At 42.1% G+C, this 22,193-nt stretch overlaps 1 protein-coding gene across 2 annotated transcripts in view; it reads left to right on the forward strand.

The window, feature by feature from the left end:
• USP13 (ubiquitin specific peptidase 13) overlaps window positions 1-21,162 on the forward strand; it is a 119,117-nt gene extending 97,955 nt beyond the window's left edge. The window contains exons 20-21 of one of the 2 annotated variants that reach the window (XM_032630784.1): window positions 17,274-17,358; window positions 18,976-21,162. In XM_032630784.1, coding sequence (XP_032486675.1) covers window positions 17,274-17,358; window positions 18,976-19,069 — 179 coding nt within the window. In that variant the 3' untranslated portion in view covers window positions 19,070-21,162. Of the gene's footprint in view, window positions 1-17,273; window positions 17,359-18,675; window positions 18,897-18,975 lie in introns of those variants that run through there. The other variant, XM_032630785.1, reaches the window with a different exon arrangement.
• The last annotated feature ends 1,031 nt before the right edge of the window (window positions 21,163-22,193 follow it).

The following is a 22,193-nucleotide window of genomic DNA, read 5'->3' on the forward strand; positions in this document are numbered from 1 at the left end:
TTCCTTTTTTCTCTATTAAAAATAATCCTGTAATGAACATTCTTGAGCTCTCCCTTATTATTTCTTTAGGGTAAGTTTCTGGAAGTGAAGTTTTGGGGTCAAAACTGCGTATTTTTGAGATGTGAACACAGATGATCCCATCACCAACCTCCCCACCCCCTGCCCCGCCCAAAACACAGCCCTGCGCTCCTGGTTCCCTGTCCTTCCCAACAGTGCTGTTGGCCGAGCACGCTTCATGTGTTTTATATCTTTATTGCCTAGTTGTTTTTCTTGTGTTAACCGCTTCCTCATTTCCTTTGCCCATTTTCCCATTTTTATTGAGGTTTTTAGATTTTTTTTTTATTGATTTGTATGAGAGTTTCAAATACTGTAAATTAGTTTGGGAATACCTCATAGCTTTACAATATTGAGTTTTTCTGGCCAGAAACATGTTACCCTTTTCCTTTGCTTCGTATCCCCCTTCTCCCACCCCTGCGGAGCTATACGGTTTTCTCTATAAACATCTGCCTTTTTGGTTTAGTTCTCAGAATTACATTTTCTGTGTTACTGATGAATAACATTTTTCCCCATTATATTTTCTCAATTGTTCCTGCTGAATTTTGGAAAGTTCCTGGTCTTGTAATTGGCCATTCTCCAGGGATTTGATTAGAATTACATTAAATTACATTAAATTCATAGGTTACACTCCGGGAGATGTGTATTCTGTGTAGGTGAGTTGTTTGCATTCCCCAAACATTGTTTTTTACCTTTATTTTGGTTGGTGAATTGGCTTGGACATTTGACTTGGGGGTAATGAGGACAATTTAAAGGTTTAGGTGATTTCTATTTAGGAGCAAAATGGAGGGCCAAAACAGACAAACCAAGTAAAACCAACAACAGGGTTTTCAGGGTTCTTTTGTAAGTAACAGGACTGCTGAGCCAAACTTGTCTAAGCAAAAAAGGGTGTCTTGTAATATAAAAGCTGGAAAGTCCCAGGAAGACTTGACTCTGGGCGTGCCCTTGACTCCAGGACTCAAGCCCTTTTATATGAGTATATCTCTTGCCTCTGGGGTTGGTTCCAGTCTCAGACAGGCTCTCCCTCATGGCCACAAGATGGCTGCCAGTGCCTCCTACTACTGTATCTTTCCAGCAGAAAGAGTCGTGTCCCAGAGTTCTCAGCAGATGTTCTGGGAATGTGAGAGTCTGTCCTGTACCGTCCCCTGTTGTCATGTCTCAGCCGAGAAGGGAAGGGTTGGTCTCTTCAAAGCACTGGTTTGAGTGTGGGCCTAGACCATCAGAATCAGTGTCACCTGAGAACTTGCTGGAGATGCAGAGTCTTGGACCTCACCCAGGCCTACTGAATTAGGCCCTCCAGGGGCGGGCTTAGCGAGGTGTGGTTTAACAGACCCTCCAGGTGGTTCTAATTCAACTTAAATTTGAGAACCACCATTTTAAACAGCAAGATTAGGTTACTCTTACTTTAAGATGGAGGATCGTGGCCGCTACTTCAAGATGGAGGATCGTGGCCGCTGGGAGATCACTCCAGCAGGTTAACGCTGAAAATAATGACAAGGTAGGTGTTTGAATTGGAAAAACAGTGACTGGGATTAAAGAAGCACTTGTATCAAATTCTTCCTTTAGGGAATATGTAATTAAAAATTACTGTTGCCATCTTTTTGAATGAGGAAGTAATGTCATTGCATGAAACTCTCATTTAAATGTTATCTACTTTGATTAAAAGGATTTGTGCTATTAACACTTGGTGAAATAGTAGCAGTCCTTTATTGAATGTCTACTAAGTGCCAGACATTTCCTCTACCGCTTTTCCCTGGCTCCTTACAGCAAGGTATTCAGATGAGAAAGTGGTAGCTGACAAGGTTACGGACTTGCTTAGGGTAGGACCACCTTGTAATTCAGGTCTGGCTGATTTTGAGGACTGCATTTTCTCCTTTGCCCCCTATTGAGTCATCCTATTTCAAATTTTCTAAATTGGAATGGAGGCAGGAGCCTGTTTTTCAGAAGGCTCTGTTTATTGTCATGTCCTGCCTGTTTTAAGAGCTGCACTTAACTTTCTGTTGAGTTTTTTTTTTTCTTTTTTTTTTTTTTGCGTTACGCGGGCCTCTCACTGTTTTGGCCTCTCCCGTTGCGGCGCACAGGCTCCGGAAGCGCAGGCCCAGCGGCCATGGCTCACGGGCCCAGCCGCTCAGCGGCATGTGGGATCTTCCCAGACCGGGGCACGAACCCGCGTCCCCTGCATCGGCAGGCGGACTCCCAACCACTGTGCCACCAGGGAAGCCCTCTGATGAGTTTTTAAATTTTTTAAGAAGTGGGAAATCAAGTCATCAGTCTAACCTATCTGGGCTTCTGCCATTTGCAAAATCATTTCTGTTTCTGTGTTGCACTTAATGAGTGTTTAATTTTTTTTTTTTTTAAAGAACTCACTGATTGCCAACGTAATTAAAATGTGATTAGTCTGTGATTACTCAGAACCTGCTCTGGCCCCTTCAGTCACATCGCTGTCATGGTGCAGACGTCTCCTGCTGCAGCTGAGGATTTTCCAGCAAGGGGAGCAGAGAGACATTTCATTTACATAGTGGTGGGGCTCCCTGCGGAATGCAGCCAGAATAGGATCTGGAGAGCAGAGGCACAGCGCCCAGGGAAGCCAAGCCCCAGTGATCTGTTCGAAAGCAGTACACACTTACTTGATACATCTGGGCTCTCATTCTTTTTTTAAAAAATATTTTTATTTATTTATTTATGGCTGTGTTGGGTCTTCATTGCTGCCTGCGGGCTTTCTCTAGTGGTGAGCGGGCGCTACTCTTCCTTGTGGTGCATGGGCTTCTCATTGCGGGGGCTTCTCATCGCGGGGGCTTCTCTTGCTGCGGAGCATGGGCTCCAGGCATGTGGGCTTCAGTAGTTGTGGCTCGCGGGTTCTAGAGCGCAGGCTCAGTAGTCATGGCACACGGGCATAGTTGCTCCGTGGCATGTGGGATCTTCCTGGACCAGGGCTTGAACCCGTGTCCCCTGCGTTGGCAGGTGGATTCTTAACCACTGCGCCACCCTGGAAGTCCTAGGGCTCTCATTCTAATCCCCCATGTCAGCACCTGTGCTTTTCAGTGGTGCTTTTGGAAGCTAAGAGGAAGCCACTCTGGAGTAAACTAATTTACACTGAAGTATAGATGACTGATAACTATTAAGCTTAGGGAGAAGTGTTTGATATTTGTTGTTCTAGGCGGTACACAAATGAGAAGTCTAGGTGGATTGGTAATTTCGAGCTGGCTGTGGGGGGTGGGGGCAATTTGTAGAACCTTTAAGATTCTGTCCATGTTATCAGCTGCCTTAAGCTGTTACTGATTTACCCATATCCCCCTTGTTCTCTTTTTGGGAATTGAATAGTTTTCTAAAAGCTCCAAATCCACCCCGAATCCCCACCACACACACGGGTCTTTTCTCAGAGCAGGAATGAGGGAAATCAAGCTGTTGGGGGTGGAGACTGTTTGATATAGGGTGTTTGTGAGTCAAATGCTGGTCAATTGGGGATGACATTTTCCCTTCTGTTGTTAGGGGTGGGTTATGAAACACATTATTCACGTTAGGAAGATTCAGTTGGAAAAGTCGGTTTTGGTGTCTCACCAGAAGGCTGCAGAGCCCTGGGGTCTTGGTGGTGGTTTCGAGGAGTCTTTTGGTGTTTCTGTATTCTGAGCACTCTGTAGGTTGACTAAATAACGTGTCATGGCCTTATGATAACCACTGCTTTTCAAGTGGATGTAGATGCTATAATGGTTTATAAAATATAAATTAATTAAACTGCACTCCTGAATCTAGAGTTTGCTTTTGGTCATGATGTGTGATTGAACTATAGTTTTCAAAAAGGTAGATGATGACTGTCACGTACATAAAAACTGAACACATACTACAGATTTTCTTTAACTCGTTAATTAGGGAACCAGTTAGTTGTTATTACTGGTTCAAAAGCATCTGAAAAGCTATTTAAAAACTATCTGAAAGATAGCTAAAGATAATTTGATGGCTGAGTTAGATATAAAACTAGTGTCTATCAGGATCATAACTCCTTGAAGTTACAGGTGTTGACAGAAGAAAGATGCACAGCCTGAAGGTTTCAAGTGAAGTTTTCTGCGGGGACCTTACTGAGGACTGTAGCTCTGAAGAACTGCTCTGAAGAGGTAGAAAAGGAGCCAGGATATATAGGAGTTTTTTGCTGGAAGAAAAACATGTAGTCGAACATTAAAATATTACTGCTAATCACAAAGAAAAGACATCTCAAGTTAATGATTTTAGTACTTTCCTATGTAGGGGAAGATGCAAGAGTCTGGGCTCGTTGAAATTATTCCTTAGATACGCATCTTAACCGTCTATCTAAGGCTAGTATCCAGAGCACAGAAAGCTTGCTGTTCTTCTCCATCCTGATTTCCCCTCAGGGTGCACCGTGGTGGCGTAGCTGCAGTGGCTGATGCAGGCTTGGTCTGTGTAGAGCTGGAATGGCAGACAGCGTTCCCTTCCACAGCACCCTCTCTTGGTCATAAATTCGACCAAGGTTTGGAGGGCATTTGGTGACCAATTTGTCCCACGGTATTAGGAAATCTCATGTGTAGGTCAGACGAGGATTTTGTTGATAGGCCATTCAACATGCTATTTTTGGATCAGGCCCTGTTGATAACCTAAAATTCTCTGGATCATCTGTCTTACTAGTTTATTACGATCCAGGAAATGTTTTCCTTTATCGGTTCTTTCCATATCTAAAGTTGTACTAGTACAGTTATTCTACATGGAGTGATATATGTGATCAGTTGCCTCAAGATGTTTAGCCACCATTAATTTTGTCAGAGGCCTGTTTACACGTCAGGTAATGCAAGAGACAACAATCTTTTTTTTTTTTTAATAAAAATATTTTTTATTTTTGGCTGCATTGGGTTTTTGTTGCTGCACGCAGGCTTTTCTCTAGCTGCAGCGAGTGGGGGCTACTCTTCGTTGTGGTTCGTGGGCTTCTCATTGGGTGGCTTCTCTTGTTGCAGAGCATGGGCTCTAGGCGCACGGGCTTCAGTAGTTGTGGCTCACGGGCTCAGTAGTTGTTGGCTCGCGGGCTCTAGAGCGCAGGCTCAGTAGTTGTGGCGCACAGGCTAGTTGCACCGCGGCATGTGGGATCTTCCCGGACCAGGGCTCGAGCCCTTGTCCCCTGCACTGGCAGGCGGATTCTCAACCACTGTGCCACCAGGGAAGTCCCAAGACAACAATTTTGTAAAATAGAATGTCCGTAATATAGCTAGTAACATTAATAAGGTCATAGTACAGCAGAGAGATACAAAACAAACAGTTTGAAACAACAAAGAGAGAACAAATTAAAACAATGATTAGTATAACTAGTTGTAATCTGGATGGCAGTAAGCCATCAAGTCCAGAGGGGAGCCAGTTGGAGAAGCCAAATCCTGGGGGGGATCAGGTAGAGAGAAAAAGATAATGTTTCATCTTTGTTTACAAAGGTAAACTTTATCAACATGTTGTATATCATAGTTAGCATAAGAGGAAAGTTTTTCTGGAAGACAAAGATTAAAAGTCACTAATATTTCAGACAAAAAGGCATAAAATTATAAATTGTATTTATCATTCAGTTCCACGTGATTAATTCCTGTTGATCTAGATGAAGCCATCAGGTTTTCTATTAGTTTTGTAATTTCTTACCCAGTTTAGTAGTATGATCTAAAAGTCATCAGAAACTTATATTTGTCAAAAAGTCCTTTTTATGGATCATCTTGAAGATCTTCATTTTGTAAAAGCATCAGAGTATAACAGTTATAACAGGGAAGAGCCAAACCTGACTACATGTTGGATCTGTTTCTTTTACTTTAACCTTTGCTTTCCGATGCTTTTGTTCACTAAAAGGATACTGTCTGTACATAATGGCCTGCCTCGGGGAACCCTGCCCCTCTGCCTGAATGTTAAACCAAAGTGCCTTTGTTCAGGCAAACATCCGGACCCTCTCCACCTGTGGATGGCTACAAGAAAGAAGAAATGAACACATCCCCTCCCCGAGGCTGGCCATTCCAGGTGATATTTGCAAAACTTATGGCCTTTTTACTTTACTTCCTCATCTCCTCCCCCTCTCTGTGCATCCAAGCTGGCATCCAGACCCCAATAAGATGGTTATTTTGAGATTTTGGTCAAAATATTTAGTCAAAATATTTAAAATATTGAGACTTCAGCCATCTTCTCTGTCTGCCAGCTTTCCAAATAAAGTCATATTCCTTGCCTCAGCACCTTGTCTCCAATTTATTGGCCTGTTGTGCAGCGAGCAGAGCGAGCTTGGACTCGGTAACAAGCTTGGCTTGGCCAGCCGGGCCCGGTCAGGAACACTGGGACAAGGCCCTGGCTGCTGCCAGGACCATTTGTCCTGAGGGTCTTCCCTTCAAAATTCCCTGAAGCGGCACCACCTACCCCAGCGCTTGGCAGTTGAAACAAGGAACCGACCAACTTCTGCGAGTCCACGGACTCGATTTTGTAGAGATTGGTAAGTCTACCCAATTTGGTAACTGGTTCGTTGGTTGTGGTCTTGATCTTGTTTTGGTTTTGTGTATCCTTTTGTGTCGCGAGTTGGGGAACTTGAGTCTGTAGGGTAAGTCGCTCCGGTGTGCACACCCGGAAGATATTCCCCTCTCAGTTTGGGCTTTTCCTTTATGGGATAAGCCAGTTTGTTTGATTGAGGTACCCTGTTGGAGGGGGGACTTGTCGTCAGACTCTACCTGATTTGGGACCGGTTTGGTAGGGAACTAGTTCGTTGGTTTTGTAGGGTAAGTCTACCTGATTTGGGAACTAATTTGTTGGTTTTGTAGGGTAAGTCTATCTGATTTGCGAACCGTTGGTTTTGGTCTTGGTTTTGCGTGCATCGATGCTAGAAATTGTTCGGGCCTTTTGTGTTGGAATTTGTTTGCGTCTTTTGTGTTTCGGTGTTATCAAACTTATAAAAAATAGGAAATACTCCATCCATCCCGAAGGAGAGCCCTTTGGAGCGTATATTAGATAAATGGGCTAAACATAGCCGGGAGCCTCTGACTAAGAAAGACCCCGGCCTCTGACTAAGAAAGACATGATGTACCATTGTAATAGGATGTGGACCCAATATGTAAGATCAGAAGAGCAATGGCCCCTGAATGGCTCACTCAATTATTACAGGATCTCGCAGTTAAAAGTGTTTTGCAAAAGAGCAGGCTGTACCGGCAGTTGTTCCAACTGCCCACCCCGCATGCCGCCATGATATTCACTGCCTCCTGTTTGCCCTACCCGTGGGTATCAAATAGAAGTTTCTTTGTTAACCCTTGGAGCACAGGAGCCTGATTTAATATCACCAGCTAAGACTCCACAGGGCACCCAATTCGGACTGGGAGCCGCTTCCGCAGCAGGGCAGTTTCCCTTGCGCTGACATCCTGTAAGAGGCCAGGGGGACTCCCTTGGACTTGAGGCGTCAGGTTCTAATTTCCCCACAGGAGCCGCAGGTAACTTTGACAGTGGGGAACAGGTGGATTGACTACCTTCCCTATTTATCTTAAGAGGCTTGTAAATATTAAAGGGGAAACAAAGTCATCCTAGGAAAAACTTGCCTGTATCTTTGAGATGCAAATGTCCTATCTGCTCTTCTCAGGAACCCTCATCTCTGCCATCTTTTTAAAATGCAAACTTTGAAAAGAGGGTAAAGTAATTTAAAAATTGACTTGTCAAGGCTAAATAAAAAACCTAAGTGTATTTTCTATAAAAATTCATCCATCTAGACAAGTGAGCTTGATTTGTTCCATCTGCCAGAAACCTAATTTTAATCCAACCTCTTTTTGTAAACTAATGGGTTTTACATTGCTGTACCTGACTCAGGGCTGAAATTTTGAAATGAGAACTGTGATGTCTCTGTGTGCTTGTGTCCTCGTATGTGTCTTTGTCTTCGGATAACATTGCTGAGGTTGACTTGTGGATGAGCTCTATTTAATTGGCTTAAAGAAAAGTAAGCGCTTACAAACCAAACAATTCTAAATACAAGAAAAATTAAGCTAAATGAGTTTCAGGTTCACGTGAACTGAGACATATTCAGTATTAATGTTTGTTGATCTAATTAATACAGACATGTCATTAGAGTCATCAGGTATAATACTTTTATTGTGCCTAGGTTTAATATAAGCTAAATAAAATCTTGTTAATATCTGTTGCGAATTTGTCTTCAAGGAAAGTAACTTGATGTGAAGAAACTTTTAAGAAAATGCAAATGAGATAAGAGCTTTAGGTGAACGTTAAAAAAATAATTATCTCTTAGGAATGTCTATCTAAAATTAATCTCTCCAGATATTAGACAACTTGAAAGTCAGAATTGTGCTAAACTGAGTTAAGTGATGGAAGGTTTATGGAAAGTGGACCCCAAGAAAAGAGTTTTGTTCATGGTCAGGATTGACTAAGTTTAAAATAATTTTGAGTAAATAAATTTTAAAAGTAAGCTGTTGCAAAACTTGAATGTGGCTTTTCTCTTTGTTAAGAAGACAAGGTTTCTTAGGATTTTGAACTGCCTTTGCTAACAGATTTTAAGTTTCTCTACCTTTTAAGTGATCTGTTCTATATTTGCCTTTGAAATCTTTTATTGTTACTTAGGTTAAGTGAATAACTATTGTTTCACAGTGACCTGTGATCCTATCTGTTTTAAACCCTTTTGACATTTTTTTGACAAAACTTTTCAAATCAACTTATGAAGCTCCTTTGACCTCTAGCTAACTTTGGGATGCTTCAAAGGGCCCCTGAAACTTCCTAAAGAGAGATATTAACTAATTAGGTTCACTTGGTATGTTGAATTAAGGTGGGAAGTGTTGTCAAATAAGTAATAAATCTTCTTGGGTTATATTGTATGGCAAATGATACAGGTATTCTAGAGATTATATGGAGTTCCTAAAATTTGGTATGTCCTGGTAAAATGTTATCAGTCATAATTCTAGTTATTATCTGAAAGTGTTCCATGTCACAGCAGTAACCAAGTTACTTTGTCAATTGCAGCGTAATCAGATTTAAACGTGCCTTCTTAAGTCTTTCCTCATTATAGACAGTTATGGTTTCACTCTGACGCCTTTGCAAAAATGCTTCCTCTTCAAGAAGATTTATAGAAAGGAGCTTTGGATAAATACAAGTTTCTGACTTTCAGACCATAGTGGTGAACTGGGTAGGAAATTGAGGAGTTCTAATGGGAAACCTGATGGCTTCATAAAGCTGTTAACAAGAAGGATTTAGTTACCTAAGACTGAGTAAACTGGTGAATATAGTTATAATTTTTATGATTTCTGTCTGAAAAATGGTTTAAATCTGTGTTTTCTAGTTGTAAGGAAAACCTTTCCCTTAAACTAATTATGACTTGCAGTAATTTGGTAAATTATACCTTTGTAAGCCAATTGTTTGTGCTTTGTGTCTCCCTGCTGCACTCTGTCTTTGTCAGTTACTAGCTGCATTACTTATATCCCATCTATTTTATAAGATTGTTGTCTCTTAAAGTACCCAGTGCGTAACCAGGCCTCCAACAAAACTTATATGCCTAAACGTCTTGAGGAAATAGGTCACATTTATAACATAAAATAATTGTAATAGTGTGATTCTAGGTATGGGAAGAAGCAACAAGGGAAAATGTCTCCTGGATCATAATTAGATAGAGGATCCAGAGAATCTTTAATTATCAATAGGGCCTAATCCGAAAACTAGCACCTGGAGTGGCATATCAAGAATTTTCGCCTGATCTGGGATGAGCCTCCCAGCGCCGTGGGACAAATTTGATCATGAAATGTCTCCCAGTATTGGTCAAAATCCTGACCAAGAGGAGAGGATCTGAGAAATGAAATATTTCCTGCCACATCAGTCATTAGTGATTGCAGCCCTCCAATGTGAGTCGTGGGCCCTGAGGAAACTCAGGGTATGAAAATACAGGATACAGGCCCCAGATAGCTGAGGTGCATATCAAGGGAGTGATTTCAGTGCATTTTCCCATACATAGAAAAGGGCTAAATTCCTTAACTTGAGATGGTGCCTCCTGGGATTGAAGCCCTCAAAATTCCCGCTGAATAGATCATAACTCTCAACTTTTAGGTTGTGAATACTTTTTTAAGACTACAGGAGTAAAGGAGACACTTTCCAGAGAGGAACAAAAGAAACAACGTTTGGAACACTGGCACTGATGGTGAACACTCCCAGGAAGATCCATCTGACTTTGTCACCCGTTTTTCTACAAGATTGTGGAATGGACATTGACAGTGGGGAATTGTAACAGGGAGAGCCAAACCTGACTACATGTTGCATCTGTTTCTTTTTTTTTTTTTTTTTGCGGTACGCGGGCGTCTCACTGCTGTGGCCTCTCCCCCCGCGGAGCACAGGCTCCAGACGCGCAGGCTCAGTGGCCATGGCTCACAGACCCAGCCGCTCCGCGATCTTCCTGGACTGGGGCGCGAACCCTCCTCGCCTGCATCAGCAGGCGGACTCTCAACCACTGCACCACCAGGGAATCCCGGATCTGTTTCTTTTACTTTAACCTTTGCTTTCCGATGCTTTTGTTCACTAAAAGGATACTGTCTATATACATAATGACCTGCCTTGGGGAACCTTGCCCCTCTGCCTGAATGTTAAACTAAAGTGCCTTTGTTCAGGCAAACATCCAGACCCTCTCCACCTGTGGATGGCTACAAGAAAGAAATGAACACATCCCCTCCCCAGGCTGGCCGTTCCAGGTGATATTTGCAAAACTTATGGCCTTTTTACTTTTCTTCCTCATCTCCTCCCCATCTCTGTGCTATAAAAGAAACTGGCATCCAAACCCTGATAAGATGGTTATTTTGAGACTTTAGTCTGCCATCTTCTCAGTCTGCTGGCTTTCTGAATAAAGTCGTATTCCTTGCCTTAGCACCCTGTTTCTGACTTATTGGCCTGTCGTGCAGTGAGCAGAGCGAGCTTGGACTCGGTAGCACAATGACAAAAGACTTAAAATGGCATGGTTAAACATATTATAATGCAACTGATAAGAAATTTGGTTATTTCTAGGACAAACAGCATTTTAAGATAATAACCAGAATTATGACTGGTAACATTATACTAGGATATACCAGAGTTTTAGGAATTCCATATAATTTTTGGAATATCTATATTAATGACATCTACCCATATAATATAACCTAAGAAGGTTTATCACCTCTTATTTGACAATGTTTCCCATGTAATTTAACATACCAAATAAGTCTAATAAGTTTAATACCTCTCTTTGGGTTGTTTCAAGGGCCCTTGGAAGCATCCCAAAGTTAGCTAGAGGTCAAGAATTTGACTTGGGAAATTTTGTCAAAGATAGCAAATGGTTTTAAAACACTTGGTCAAATAGGATCATAGGTCACTGTGAAACAATATCTATTCATTGAATCAAAGTGACAGTAAAAGATTTTAAAGGCAAATGCAGAAAGTTACAACAGATTACTTAACAGATAAAGAAAGTTTATAGTCTGTTACCAAAAGCAGATCAGTGTTCTAAGAAAACTTTGGAGGGGGCATCTGCAGTGGCTGTTGGCTTGATCCTTGTAGAACTGAAATGGGAGGCAACATACACACAGGTGGACCTCGTTTTATTGTGCTTCGCTTAGTTGTGCTTCAGAGACATTGTGTTTTTTACAAAGTGAAGGCTTATGGCAACAATGCATCAAGCAAGACTGTTGGCGCCATGTTTCCAACAGCATTTGCTCACTTAGTATCTCTGTGTCACATTTTGGTCATTCTCGCAATATTTCAGACCCTCCACCAGCAAAAAGATTACAACTTGCTGAAGGCTCAGATGATGGTTAGCATTTTTTAGCCTTAAAATATTTTTAAATTAAGATATGTACATTGCTTTTTTAGACATAATGCTATTGCATACCTAAGAGGCTACAGTATAGTGTAACGTAGCTTTTATTTATATGCACTGGGAAACCAAAAAAATTCATGGGACTCGCTTTATTTTGATATTTGCTTCATTGTGGTGGTCTGGAACAGAGCTCACAATCTCTCTGAGGTATGTCTATATATATTCCACTGGAGAGAATTTTTTGATATCTTTCCCAGACAAAAATCTACAACTTAACAAGTAACTTCACTAAGTTTGGAAGCTTTCTTTAATCAGTAGTAAGTAGTGAGATGAACTAAGTTCATTCCCCTAGACCAGGGGCCAGCACATTGTTTCTCTGAAGGTCCAGATAGTAAATGTTTCAGGCTTCACGGGCCATACACTTGTCGTCTCATATTTTTGTCCCCCTTCTTTCCCCCTTTCTTCTGGGCAGCACAAAAACAGGCTGTGAGCTGGATTTGGCCTCTGGGGCATCGTATGCCAGTCCCTACCCTAGACCATCCTTGGGTGGCCTTTCCTCCACATTGATACAAAAGGGCATTCTGCCTACCCCTTCTACTTTCCAAGTTGGCATATCAAATTTTTCTGACAGTGCTTTCTCAAAGAATAAAATCAAGTTCAATCCCTTATGATGTTGGGTGGAGGTGGTAAAATTTTGATGTTAAAAAATTCTTCGTATTAGAAAGGTTGTGAACATGTTCCTAAGTTCAGAAAAGGATGGGTTTTGTTGGGAGAGGGAAGTGGGGTTGCTAGTTTCAGACAGTTTAATTCTGGCTCATTAGAGGGACTCTGTTGGCCAAAGTGGTTTAGGCAGTGTTGTCCAGTTCTTCCGGGTACTTTGAAAGCTTCCCTGTTGAAAGTCTGTTAGCGCAAGTCCTTTTGCCCGACGCACAGTGAGACCAAACAAACCGAGACGTCAGAGTTTGGAGCAGAGAAAGGTTTATCGCAGGGCCATGCAAGGGAACGGGTTGCTTATGCTCAAAAAATACCCCGAGCTCCCCCCACAGGTTTCGGCAAAGCTTTTTTTTTTTTTGCGGTACGAGGGCCTCTCACTGCTGTGGCCTCTCCCGTTGCGGAGCACAGGCTCAGCGGCCATGGCTCACGGGCCCAGCTGCTCCGCAGCGTGTGGGATCTTCCCGGACCGGGGCACGAACCCGCGTCCCCTGCATCAGCAGGCGGACCCTCAACCACTGCACCAGCAGGGAAGCCCTCGGCAAAGCATTTTTAAAAGCCAGGTGAGGGAGGTGTGTCGCAGGTTATGTGATCAGCCCGTGCACAGTTCTCTGATTGGCTGATGGTGAGGCAACAGGGTGGTGTCACAGGGGTTGACATTATCAATCCTCAGGCTCCAGTAGGCCTGGGGGCCAGGTACTCACGATCATCAAGTAGTGAACATCTTCCATTTGGTGCGGAGTTTTCACATCTGTAAAACAACTCAGGAAATGTGCATCAAATACTGTTGTCTAGGTACAGAGAGTAGCTAAAGCAGAGGATATGGGGAGGGGTCTGTCCCGGGAAGGCCCCGTAGGGTCCTGCTCGGTTCCAAGTCAACATTTTTGAACTGATTTACCTTGCTTAGAAATGCCTTTTCTAACTATATAAAAAAGGGTCTCTGTACTTTTTGAGAGTGTGGTGATGCTATTTTTGGAGGGAGACCTCTGGGAACAAGGAGAAGAATCAGCAAGTGGCTTCCCTGTCTGGTTTATTCACCTTGACTTTCTCTTTGGAAACAAAGATAAATTGAGATTTCTTACCTGTTGAATTTTTGCAGATTTATCGAGATTCTCTTTTGCTGTTGGTTCCTAGCAGGAGGGCTTGAATAATGCATGGAGCGGTCGCTTCTATTGATAAACACAGTTAATTTTAATTGCAGGACTAAGATTTATGCTAATATTTTTTTCTTTATTTTTATGATTTTGAGTATACACGTGAATTAATTGCTTTTAACTAAAGAGGGGAAATGCCTTTGGGGGCTTAATGACATGTTTGGGTGTGTTGGAGTGTATGGATTTGTTCTTTTCTCTATGTCTGTCTATTTTGTTAACATGTTGGCTTGTTGGTATCTGAGCAATGTTTCACTGAAATGACCCTGGCTTATGGTGAGAAGTGCTCCTTAAATACTCTGTTCAGTTATTTAAGGCATTGTTTTGGGGGACAGTTTCTTGTGAGGGAAAAGCCTTCATCGGAGGATCACATACTCTCTTCATTCCATGAAAATTCTAAGAGGGCAGCCACCTTGTGGGAGACCAGCCCCGTATCTCTCAAATTGAAGATTTGGAATTTGATATAAAATTATTCCTAAAGAGCTTTAAAAACCAACCAGGGTCTAGGAACATGAAAAAGTCTCAGCCTACACTCTCTCTTGTTTACTAGGGTGGGGATGGGTTCTTAGTGATGGGGAACACTGGGGAGGGCCGACAAGGGTAGGGTCCCTGGATCACTAAGTGCCAGGCAAAATGATTGTCATTCACAACTGTTTTTGCCTGGTTTCTGTTTCAAACCTGTGATTTTTTTGTTTTTTTTTTTTTGGTGTGTGTGTGTGTGGGGGGGGGTTGTCAGCTGATGTGATAGCTAGTGACAAAAACTTAGTTAAGGATGGGAAAGGCAATCCCCTCTGATTCATTTCTTTTTAAAATAATTATTTCACTAATTTATACCCCAATTTATACTTTGGTAGGGGGTTTATAAAAATGTATACAATATGAAAAGATAGAAAGTGAGGACATGGGGTGAAGGGAGCCATGCCTACTGCATGCTGAGCACTGTTCTCTGTGTCTGGAATATTCCAGTAAACACAACAGACAAATGAAATTAAAAAAATATATATTTGGTGAGTTTATAAAACTAAAAAAAAGAAACAAAACCCCCCCAAAAATCCCAAACAAACTTCTCATCCTTATGGAGCTATGTTCTAGTCTGGGATAAAAGGAAATAGACAGTAAGTAAATACACAAATAAGTATGTGATATGGTGTTATTTTGAGCTCCGTGGACAACAGTAAAACAAGGTTGGGGTGAGGGTGGGGTGGAAGGAGGGAGGAGTTGCTATTTATAAGGAAGGCCTCTCTGAGATGACATTTGATCTGAGACCTCGATGAAGTGAGGACTGGATCATGGGGCATCTGAAAGAAGAGTTTCAGATAGAGGGACTGTAGATGTGGGGCTTGAAGCCCTCTCTGTCAGTGAGAGGAGTAGCCGGTGTGTTTGAGGAGAACCCAGGAGGCCGGAGGAGCTGGAGTGGAGGGGGAGAGTGGAAGGAGGTGGGGGGACCTCATAGGTCATCGTTAGAGTGAGATTTGCAGCCATACTGAGAGTGGTCGGTAGGGGTAAGGGAGGAAGCAGGGAGCCCCGTTAGGAGGGAAGGCTGTTGTAATAATTCAGACGAGATGATGGTAACTTGGATTGGGGCTTACTAGTGGAGGTGGTAGGAAGTCGTTGGATTCTGCATATATTTTGAAGGAAATGCTGGATATATTTTTGGAGGATTTGCTGATGGATTGGATGTGTGTAAACAGTGGGAGAGAGGAGTCCAGATTTTGTCCTGAGTTACTGGGAGAATTGAGATGGATAAAGCTGAGGAGAGAATGCTCAACAAACTGGGAATGAAAGGGAACTTCCTCAACCTGATAAATGGTACCTACCAAAAAACCACAGCTCACATCATGCTTCATGGTGAAGACTGAATGCTTTTCCCCTACGAGCAGGAGCAAGACAAGGATGTCCACTCTTGCCACGTCTAATTAACATTGTGAAAGAGGTTCTAGCCATGGCAGTTAAGCAAGAAAAAGAAATAAAAGGCATCCAGATATGCAAGGAAGAAGTAAAACTAATTCTGTTTGCAGATGACATGGTCTTGTATATATAAAATCCTAAGGAATCTACTTTAAAAACTATTAGAACTAATAAATGGATTCAGAAAGGTTGCAGGAAACAAGACCGATATACATAATTCAATTGTAGTTCTGTATATTAGCAGTGAACATTCTGGAAATGAAATTAAGACCATAATTCCATTTAATGCCATGAGACCTGATGAGATCAACCAGAGAGGGAAGGGGTAGGGGAGGTGGCAGAGAGAGAGGATGAGAATGTACAGGGTGAGTCTGTGTGTGTGTGTGTGTGTGTGTGTGTGTGTGTGTATGTGTGTGTGAGAGAGAGAGAGAGAGAAAAGATAGAGAAGATAGAGGGAAGAAAGGCTTGAGGTCAGAGCCCCAGGTCACCAATGTTTAAAAGTCAGGAGAAGAGGAAAGCCAGTGAGGCACCTGGAAAATAAAAAGATAGTCATGTCCTGGGGGCAGATGTTTGGGGAAGGAGGAGAAGTGGTCCATAGTATGTGATGCGCTGAAGGCTAAGATGAGGACTGGGGATTCACAGGTGAATATGTGGATGAGCATTGGTGAACGGCAAGAGAGAGAAAGAATGAGAGAGGGAGGAACGAGGAAAAGGGTCTGTCCAGAACCAGTACACTTGTAAAACACAACAAAACTTGAGTACCAAAAACAATGAATATGCAAGCCCATTTTTTTCCTTAATTAGATTCAACAGACATGAATATTCCTCTCAAATTATAAGAGTCTGTAAACGCTAACTCAGTTTCTGTACCTGTCTCGTCGTAGTCTGTAGCAGTTTGCGGAGTTGCACTGGTGCCAGTCTGTGGAAGCCGCTTTGCAGGTGTTGTGCAGGCCTAGGATTGGCTGGGGGGCGGTGGGTGGGGGAATGAGCTGAAATTCCTTCACCGTGGATTTGGTACAGCATATACTTTGCAAGATGACAGGAGATACTTGTTAGAGAATAAACATCCATCTTAAGCTCCAAGAGGCGATATATCTCCTTGTTCAGAAGGCATGAAGCCTGAATTTTGGCCCCATGGAGGTTATAATCATGAACCAGTCAGAAATCACAAGACGCATATTCTGAGCATTATCCCTTTCTATAAATGATAACACCTGTCTGCTGTCTTCCTCCTAATCCTGACATTTGTGTGGTATTTTAGTCTGAATTGCTCATTTAAGCCTCATACAACCTTGTGAAGTGGGTGGATTTTTCATTTCTTTGAAGAAATGGGCTCCGAGAGATGAAACAACTTCTCCACCCTCATGCCGCTTGGAAGTGATGGAGCCAGGACTACCCTTTTAGACCCATGAGCTTGCCACCAGACTGGGCTGTGAGACTTTTAATCGCCTTTCAGATAGGAGCTTAAGGTCAGCTGTAAAGTTCATGTCCTGCTCTGTCATGAATTTGCAGGTTGAAGTTGCTGTCACTTTGGGTAGGTGGGTGTGTTCTCTACGTAGTAAGTAGACTGTCTTTCATTCTGAACAGTTGCTGGATTACAGTCTCGTTGGCTTTAAATTCTGGTCAGAAGTGCTATTGATTTCTAGAAATGCTGCCTTGTAACTGAGTTGTTTCCTCTTTCATAGTGTATGAATTATTTGCGTTCATCAGTCACATGGGGACATCTACAATGAGTGGACACTACGTTTGTCACATCAAAAAGGAAGGAAGGTGAGTCTTTTTGAGAAGGTAAAATAATATCTATGTTTTATTGAGGACCTGCTATGTACCAGGCACTCCACTAGGTGTTTCATATGTTATCTCATTTGGTTTTCATGATGGTCTTGTAGGGATAGACTCTTAAAGCCATTTTACACATCAGGGCACTAAGGCTCAGACAGGCTAAAGAGCTTGATGTTTGCAGCTGTGTCAGAGCTGGTATTCAGAGTCACTCTTCACTGTCATAGCAAGGGGACCTCCCAAAGTAAAGACACATCCCACAGCAGAATGTGTGTCCATATTTGGAACCTCCCCAGGGTTGCCAGGTTTAGCCAACAAAACAAAACAAGAAAACCAGGATGCCCTATTATGTTTGAATTTGAGATAATGAATAACTTTTTAGTATAAATATGTCTCAGCTGTTGCATGGGACATACTTGTATTAAAAAAGTATTTGTTGTTTATGTGAGATTCAAACTTGACTGGGTATCCTGTGTTTTATCTGGTAACTCCAACACCCAGTGTTTGCCCTATTGTAGCTTTGGCTTCTTAAGAATTGTTAGGTGTGTGGTGAGCTAGGAATGAGACAGTTGTGGCGGGGAGGGGGGGGTGTAAGGCGGCTGCTCTCTTCAGAACCTTCTTCCGGGGCTGGATCCCCACGGGCCCCACTGGTTTCCCTTCCTTGAGTTCCCACTGAGTGGCCTGGCCTGTGGGTCAGCACCCCTGCTTGAGGCAGTGCTTGGGCCACATGGACACTGGAGAAACGTAACCTTGCCCTCTCCTGGTAGGACGTTGACCTCGTACTGCAGGAGTGACTGGTTCCCAGTCAGGAATCCACTGTGTTCCTTTTTGGTGTGTCTTTTAGTCTTGTCTTCTCAACTTGATTAATAAAATAGTGGAGCACAGGAACTTGATTTATAGTGAATCCTTTTTATTACCAAGCATGATAGCTCTTTTAAAAATACTTTTCTTAAGAAAAATAGCTTAATTATAATTTAAAAAGCCATGAAATTCATTATAAGGAATTGGTAAAATACAAAAACATACAGAGAATGTGTTATTTGGAAGCCTAGAGAGAACCATTGTCTGTATTTTGATACATTTCCCTTTGTTTCATTGTTTTCACTGGGAGAGAGGGTATGTGTATGTCTGTATTTACAACTTTTCTAAAAGCTTAAAGTTTGTACACAGTACGTACAATTTTGTAACCTGCTTTCTCCCACTTCATATTATATTGTGATTATTTTCTTACTTTACCAGATATTCTTCAAAGACATTTTAATAGTTGTATAATAGTTCACTGCATGTCTGTTTACTTCTGATTTTTAGCTAGTTTTATACCTAAGGCTGAAAAAAAACACTTCTTTGACTGAAGTTCTGAGGCCATCTGTGGATTTCTACAAGTGGAAATGTTTGGAGGCTCCTTAGGAACTACTTTTTGATTGAACTTGAGAATAAAAAAGCAGTTGTAATTTCCCACCAGCATTCTGTTTCTTTTTATACAACAGACTTGAGTTTGGTTTATCTTAAACCATCTTGATTATTTTAAGTATGGTGCAGTAACTTTCTCCTGCAAAGTTTCCTGGAACTGACTTAAATCCATCAAATGCTTCTGTCTTTTGTTTTCAGATGGGTGATCTACAATGACCACAAAGTTTGTGCCTCAGAAAGGCCCCCTAAAGACCTGGGCTACATGTACTTTTACCGCAGGATACCAAGCTAAACCTCAGACGTACAAATTGGCGAGAAGAAGCCATACACCTTTTTAATTTGCCAAAAAAAAAAAAAAAAAGAAGTTGGGACAGCCAGATATGAGGGAATACATGGGGTATTTATAGTTTATTTAAAGAACATCATTTGACGCCTTCTGAAGTAGAACTGGGAGGAAATTTCTATTAGTGATGATACACTACTGTAGATAATTTTTCTTTTTATAAATGTTTAAGAAGAGGATGGTTAAAAAAAAAAGTATTCCTGTTGCTGGTGGGGGATCTGCCACTGGCACATCAAAAGCAGGAAGTGCCACCAATCCTCTGTTTTGCTTTGGGGGTCGGCGATAGTGGCCTCCAGAGGAACCAAGTAATGGGGCCAGTCGTGTCGCCTACCCACCGTAAACAAAAAGCCCACTTTCGTTTCATATCGAAAATCAGTAACTGGGCTGGGCTTTATTTGTGACATAAGTTTTTTCATGACACACGATGATTTCTGACCTCTCCATGTAGAGTAGATTAGAACATCTACAATGAAAGATATTTTTAATTTAATCATATCAAAATTCATAATACGAGTGTGTGAATGTGTGTGAGAATGCGACTGAGAGTGTGAGACCTTTATAGTCAACTAGAAAATCTGTGACGGGTTGGTTTTTAAAGGTTAAAATAGCTGGTAGTAAGCATAGCTGGAAAAAGCAAGTCAATATTTTAAAGAAACTCTAACTCAGGAACAGTTTAAAAAATTAGTTCCCCGCTTAGATTTTCAGGCGTAAGAAGGGCTGTTGTTCCTTTCAGCGCTGTCCAGAATTCAGTTGGGTTTGTGACGTTTGGTCGTATGAACGCAGATGCCCCCAGCAGCACACTGTTGTTCTTGGCCAAAGGGAGGTGAAATCTGTTTCTCAGCAGCCCTTCCCCCAAGGCATAGTCGTGTGTACTGTTAGTTAAAATAGCTGATCTCTTCTTACCATGACACATGACAACTCGCTGGAATCATGTTAAGTGCCCCAAATCTGTCTGTAATTTTCTCATCCCCCAGCTCTTTGCTTGTCTTCATCTCTATGTGTTCTGGGGCCAGAGTCTCATCTCTGCCCTTTGTTGGCTAATCACCTCCTGACTTGCCTTCACTGCTTATCTGCTGTGACCAACAGTGTGATCTTCAGCAGTTTAAGGGTTTCAGATGCAAAGAAACTTTATATGACATTATGAAAGACCATCGTTTCCGTTTCGGTGTTTCAGCATTTTAGTTGCAACCTGGGATTAAATCAGAGTTTCAGATGTGATGAAAAAGTGGAACGATAGTGCTCTGTAATTTTCCTACTGCTCTGTACCAAATGCTAGGGTCTCTGGAATTTCTATTTCAGATTATTCAGTCAAATAAAAAAGGACTTATTGCTGTCTGCTTAATATGCATTTGATTGGTAGAAAGGAGCTTCCTGGAGACTGTAGGAAAATAAAGTAGAACCAACTGGGTGAAATATAGCACAGAATTCCACAATTCTGTGAAGTCTGGAAGTTGGATTATGACATGTGAGTTACGAACAGTCAGGGTTCTGGTTATGATTGGGGCCCTTCTCACAGGAGACGTGAGCGAGGGATGCAGAGCCCGAGGCCTGTGGCCCGTGGACCTGGCTGCGGCCCGTAGCTGGACAAGTCCCTCATCTTTCCTTATGTGCACAGTGGTGTGATGACCCCCTGCCCTCTCTTTCCAACTGTGCTTTGTGGATCTGGAGAGATTTGATCGCTGACCGTTTGAAGAGTTGCGGGTGGTGTGCCCAGGGGGTGGGCCCTAGTAGGGCACGCTTCCTCTCTTCTCTCCTCTGACGTTTGCTTGAGTTCGGGAACAAATGAGATTGGCAGAAGGAGGGAGCTCATGGGGCAGTAAATCTCTACTAAACTCTGCCCACTGGTGTCACCTTTTCACATTGTCTTGGACACCCCAAAGTAGCCCCGCTCAGTGACACGAGTCCCTGATTCCTGCAGAAACCCCCACGCTTAGCAGCCTTACGGAGTCCCGTTTCCTTAGGGCTGTAGTACCATAGAATAGTGACTCCAAACACACATCAAAAGTGACTTCTTTTCACCGCTGTTACAAAGGGAAGGCCTTTTCTGGGGGTGGGAGGGAGATTGGGGCTTTGGATTGAAATGTGGACAAAGTTGGCATGTGTATTTTGAGCAAATTTAAAAATTTTATAATAAAATCTTACAAAGTGAATGGTGTAAAGTCAGTATATAAGATTACAGGCTCCACATTACTTAATTCATTAAGCAGAAAAAGAAATTTAGCCCTTTTGATACCTAAACCTATCGTAAGAAAGTGGAATATGGCTGCCTTTTTTTCGCCTCACAAGACAAAGGGCTATTTCTACAAGGCAAAGTTTTGTATATGTGCTGTTCTTTATTTCAGATTGAGAGTTGGGAAAACTGGAGCAAATATTGGTTTTCTTTCATGCTTATAAATGTATTTGTATGTATATCTTAATATATTCAAGGCAGGCTTCCCTGGAATCAGAGTGTGGAATATACTGCTTAATTTTACACATGTATGTCGATGAGATTATTTATGACTAAAAACTGGAATAATGTGTGTATTTTGTCAACTGATCATCAGCCTGTTAGGCGTCTTCTGTGTGAGGTGTGGTGGTGTAATTGTGAAAATTCTCACTGCATGGGTGTATGTGTGAAAGAGAGCACTTTCTTCCTGTAAATACCTTTTGATATCCATTTGTGCAAAATCCTGATGAATGTGTCTTTGGAAAATACAGCGTATCAAAGTTTTTGTTTTGTCAATTGATCTAAATGCCCACACAACTAATCAGAAATCCAGTTTGGTTCAGATTGGGATTTTTTTTTCAAGGGGAGAAAAAGTATGGGGGAAGGACTATTAAAGAAGGGTCATGTTTTAATGCCATTTTATGTCAACATTGCTTTAATGTTCTGAATTGACTTGCTGTTTTCTCCCACCTACAAGAGAATGTGCTTGCCATTGCCCCATGTTCACCGTGGGCTGTAGGGCGTAGCTTGAGCCTGCTACTCCCAACATTGTTTTTTCCCTTGACCTGAACTGGATGGAGCCTTACCTGCAATTCATAGTGTGAGCACCTGCATTTGTAGGCCGACTCCACTTCTAAGTGTGGT

Source organism: Phocoena sinus, chromosome 4 (genome assembly GCF_008692025.1).
Source record: "Phocoena sinus isolate mPhoSin1 chromosome 4, mPhoSin1.pri, whole genome shotgun sequence".
NCBI lineage: Eukaryota > Metazoa > Chordata > Mammalia > Artiodactyla > Phocoenidae > Phocoena > Phocoena sinus.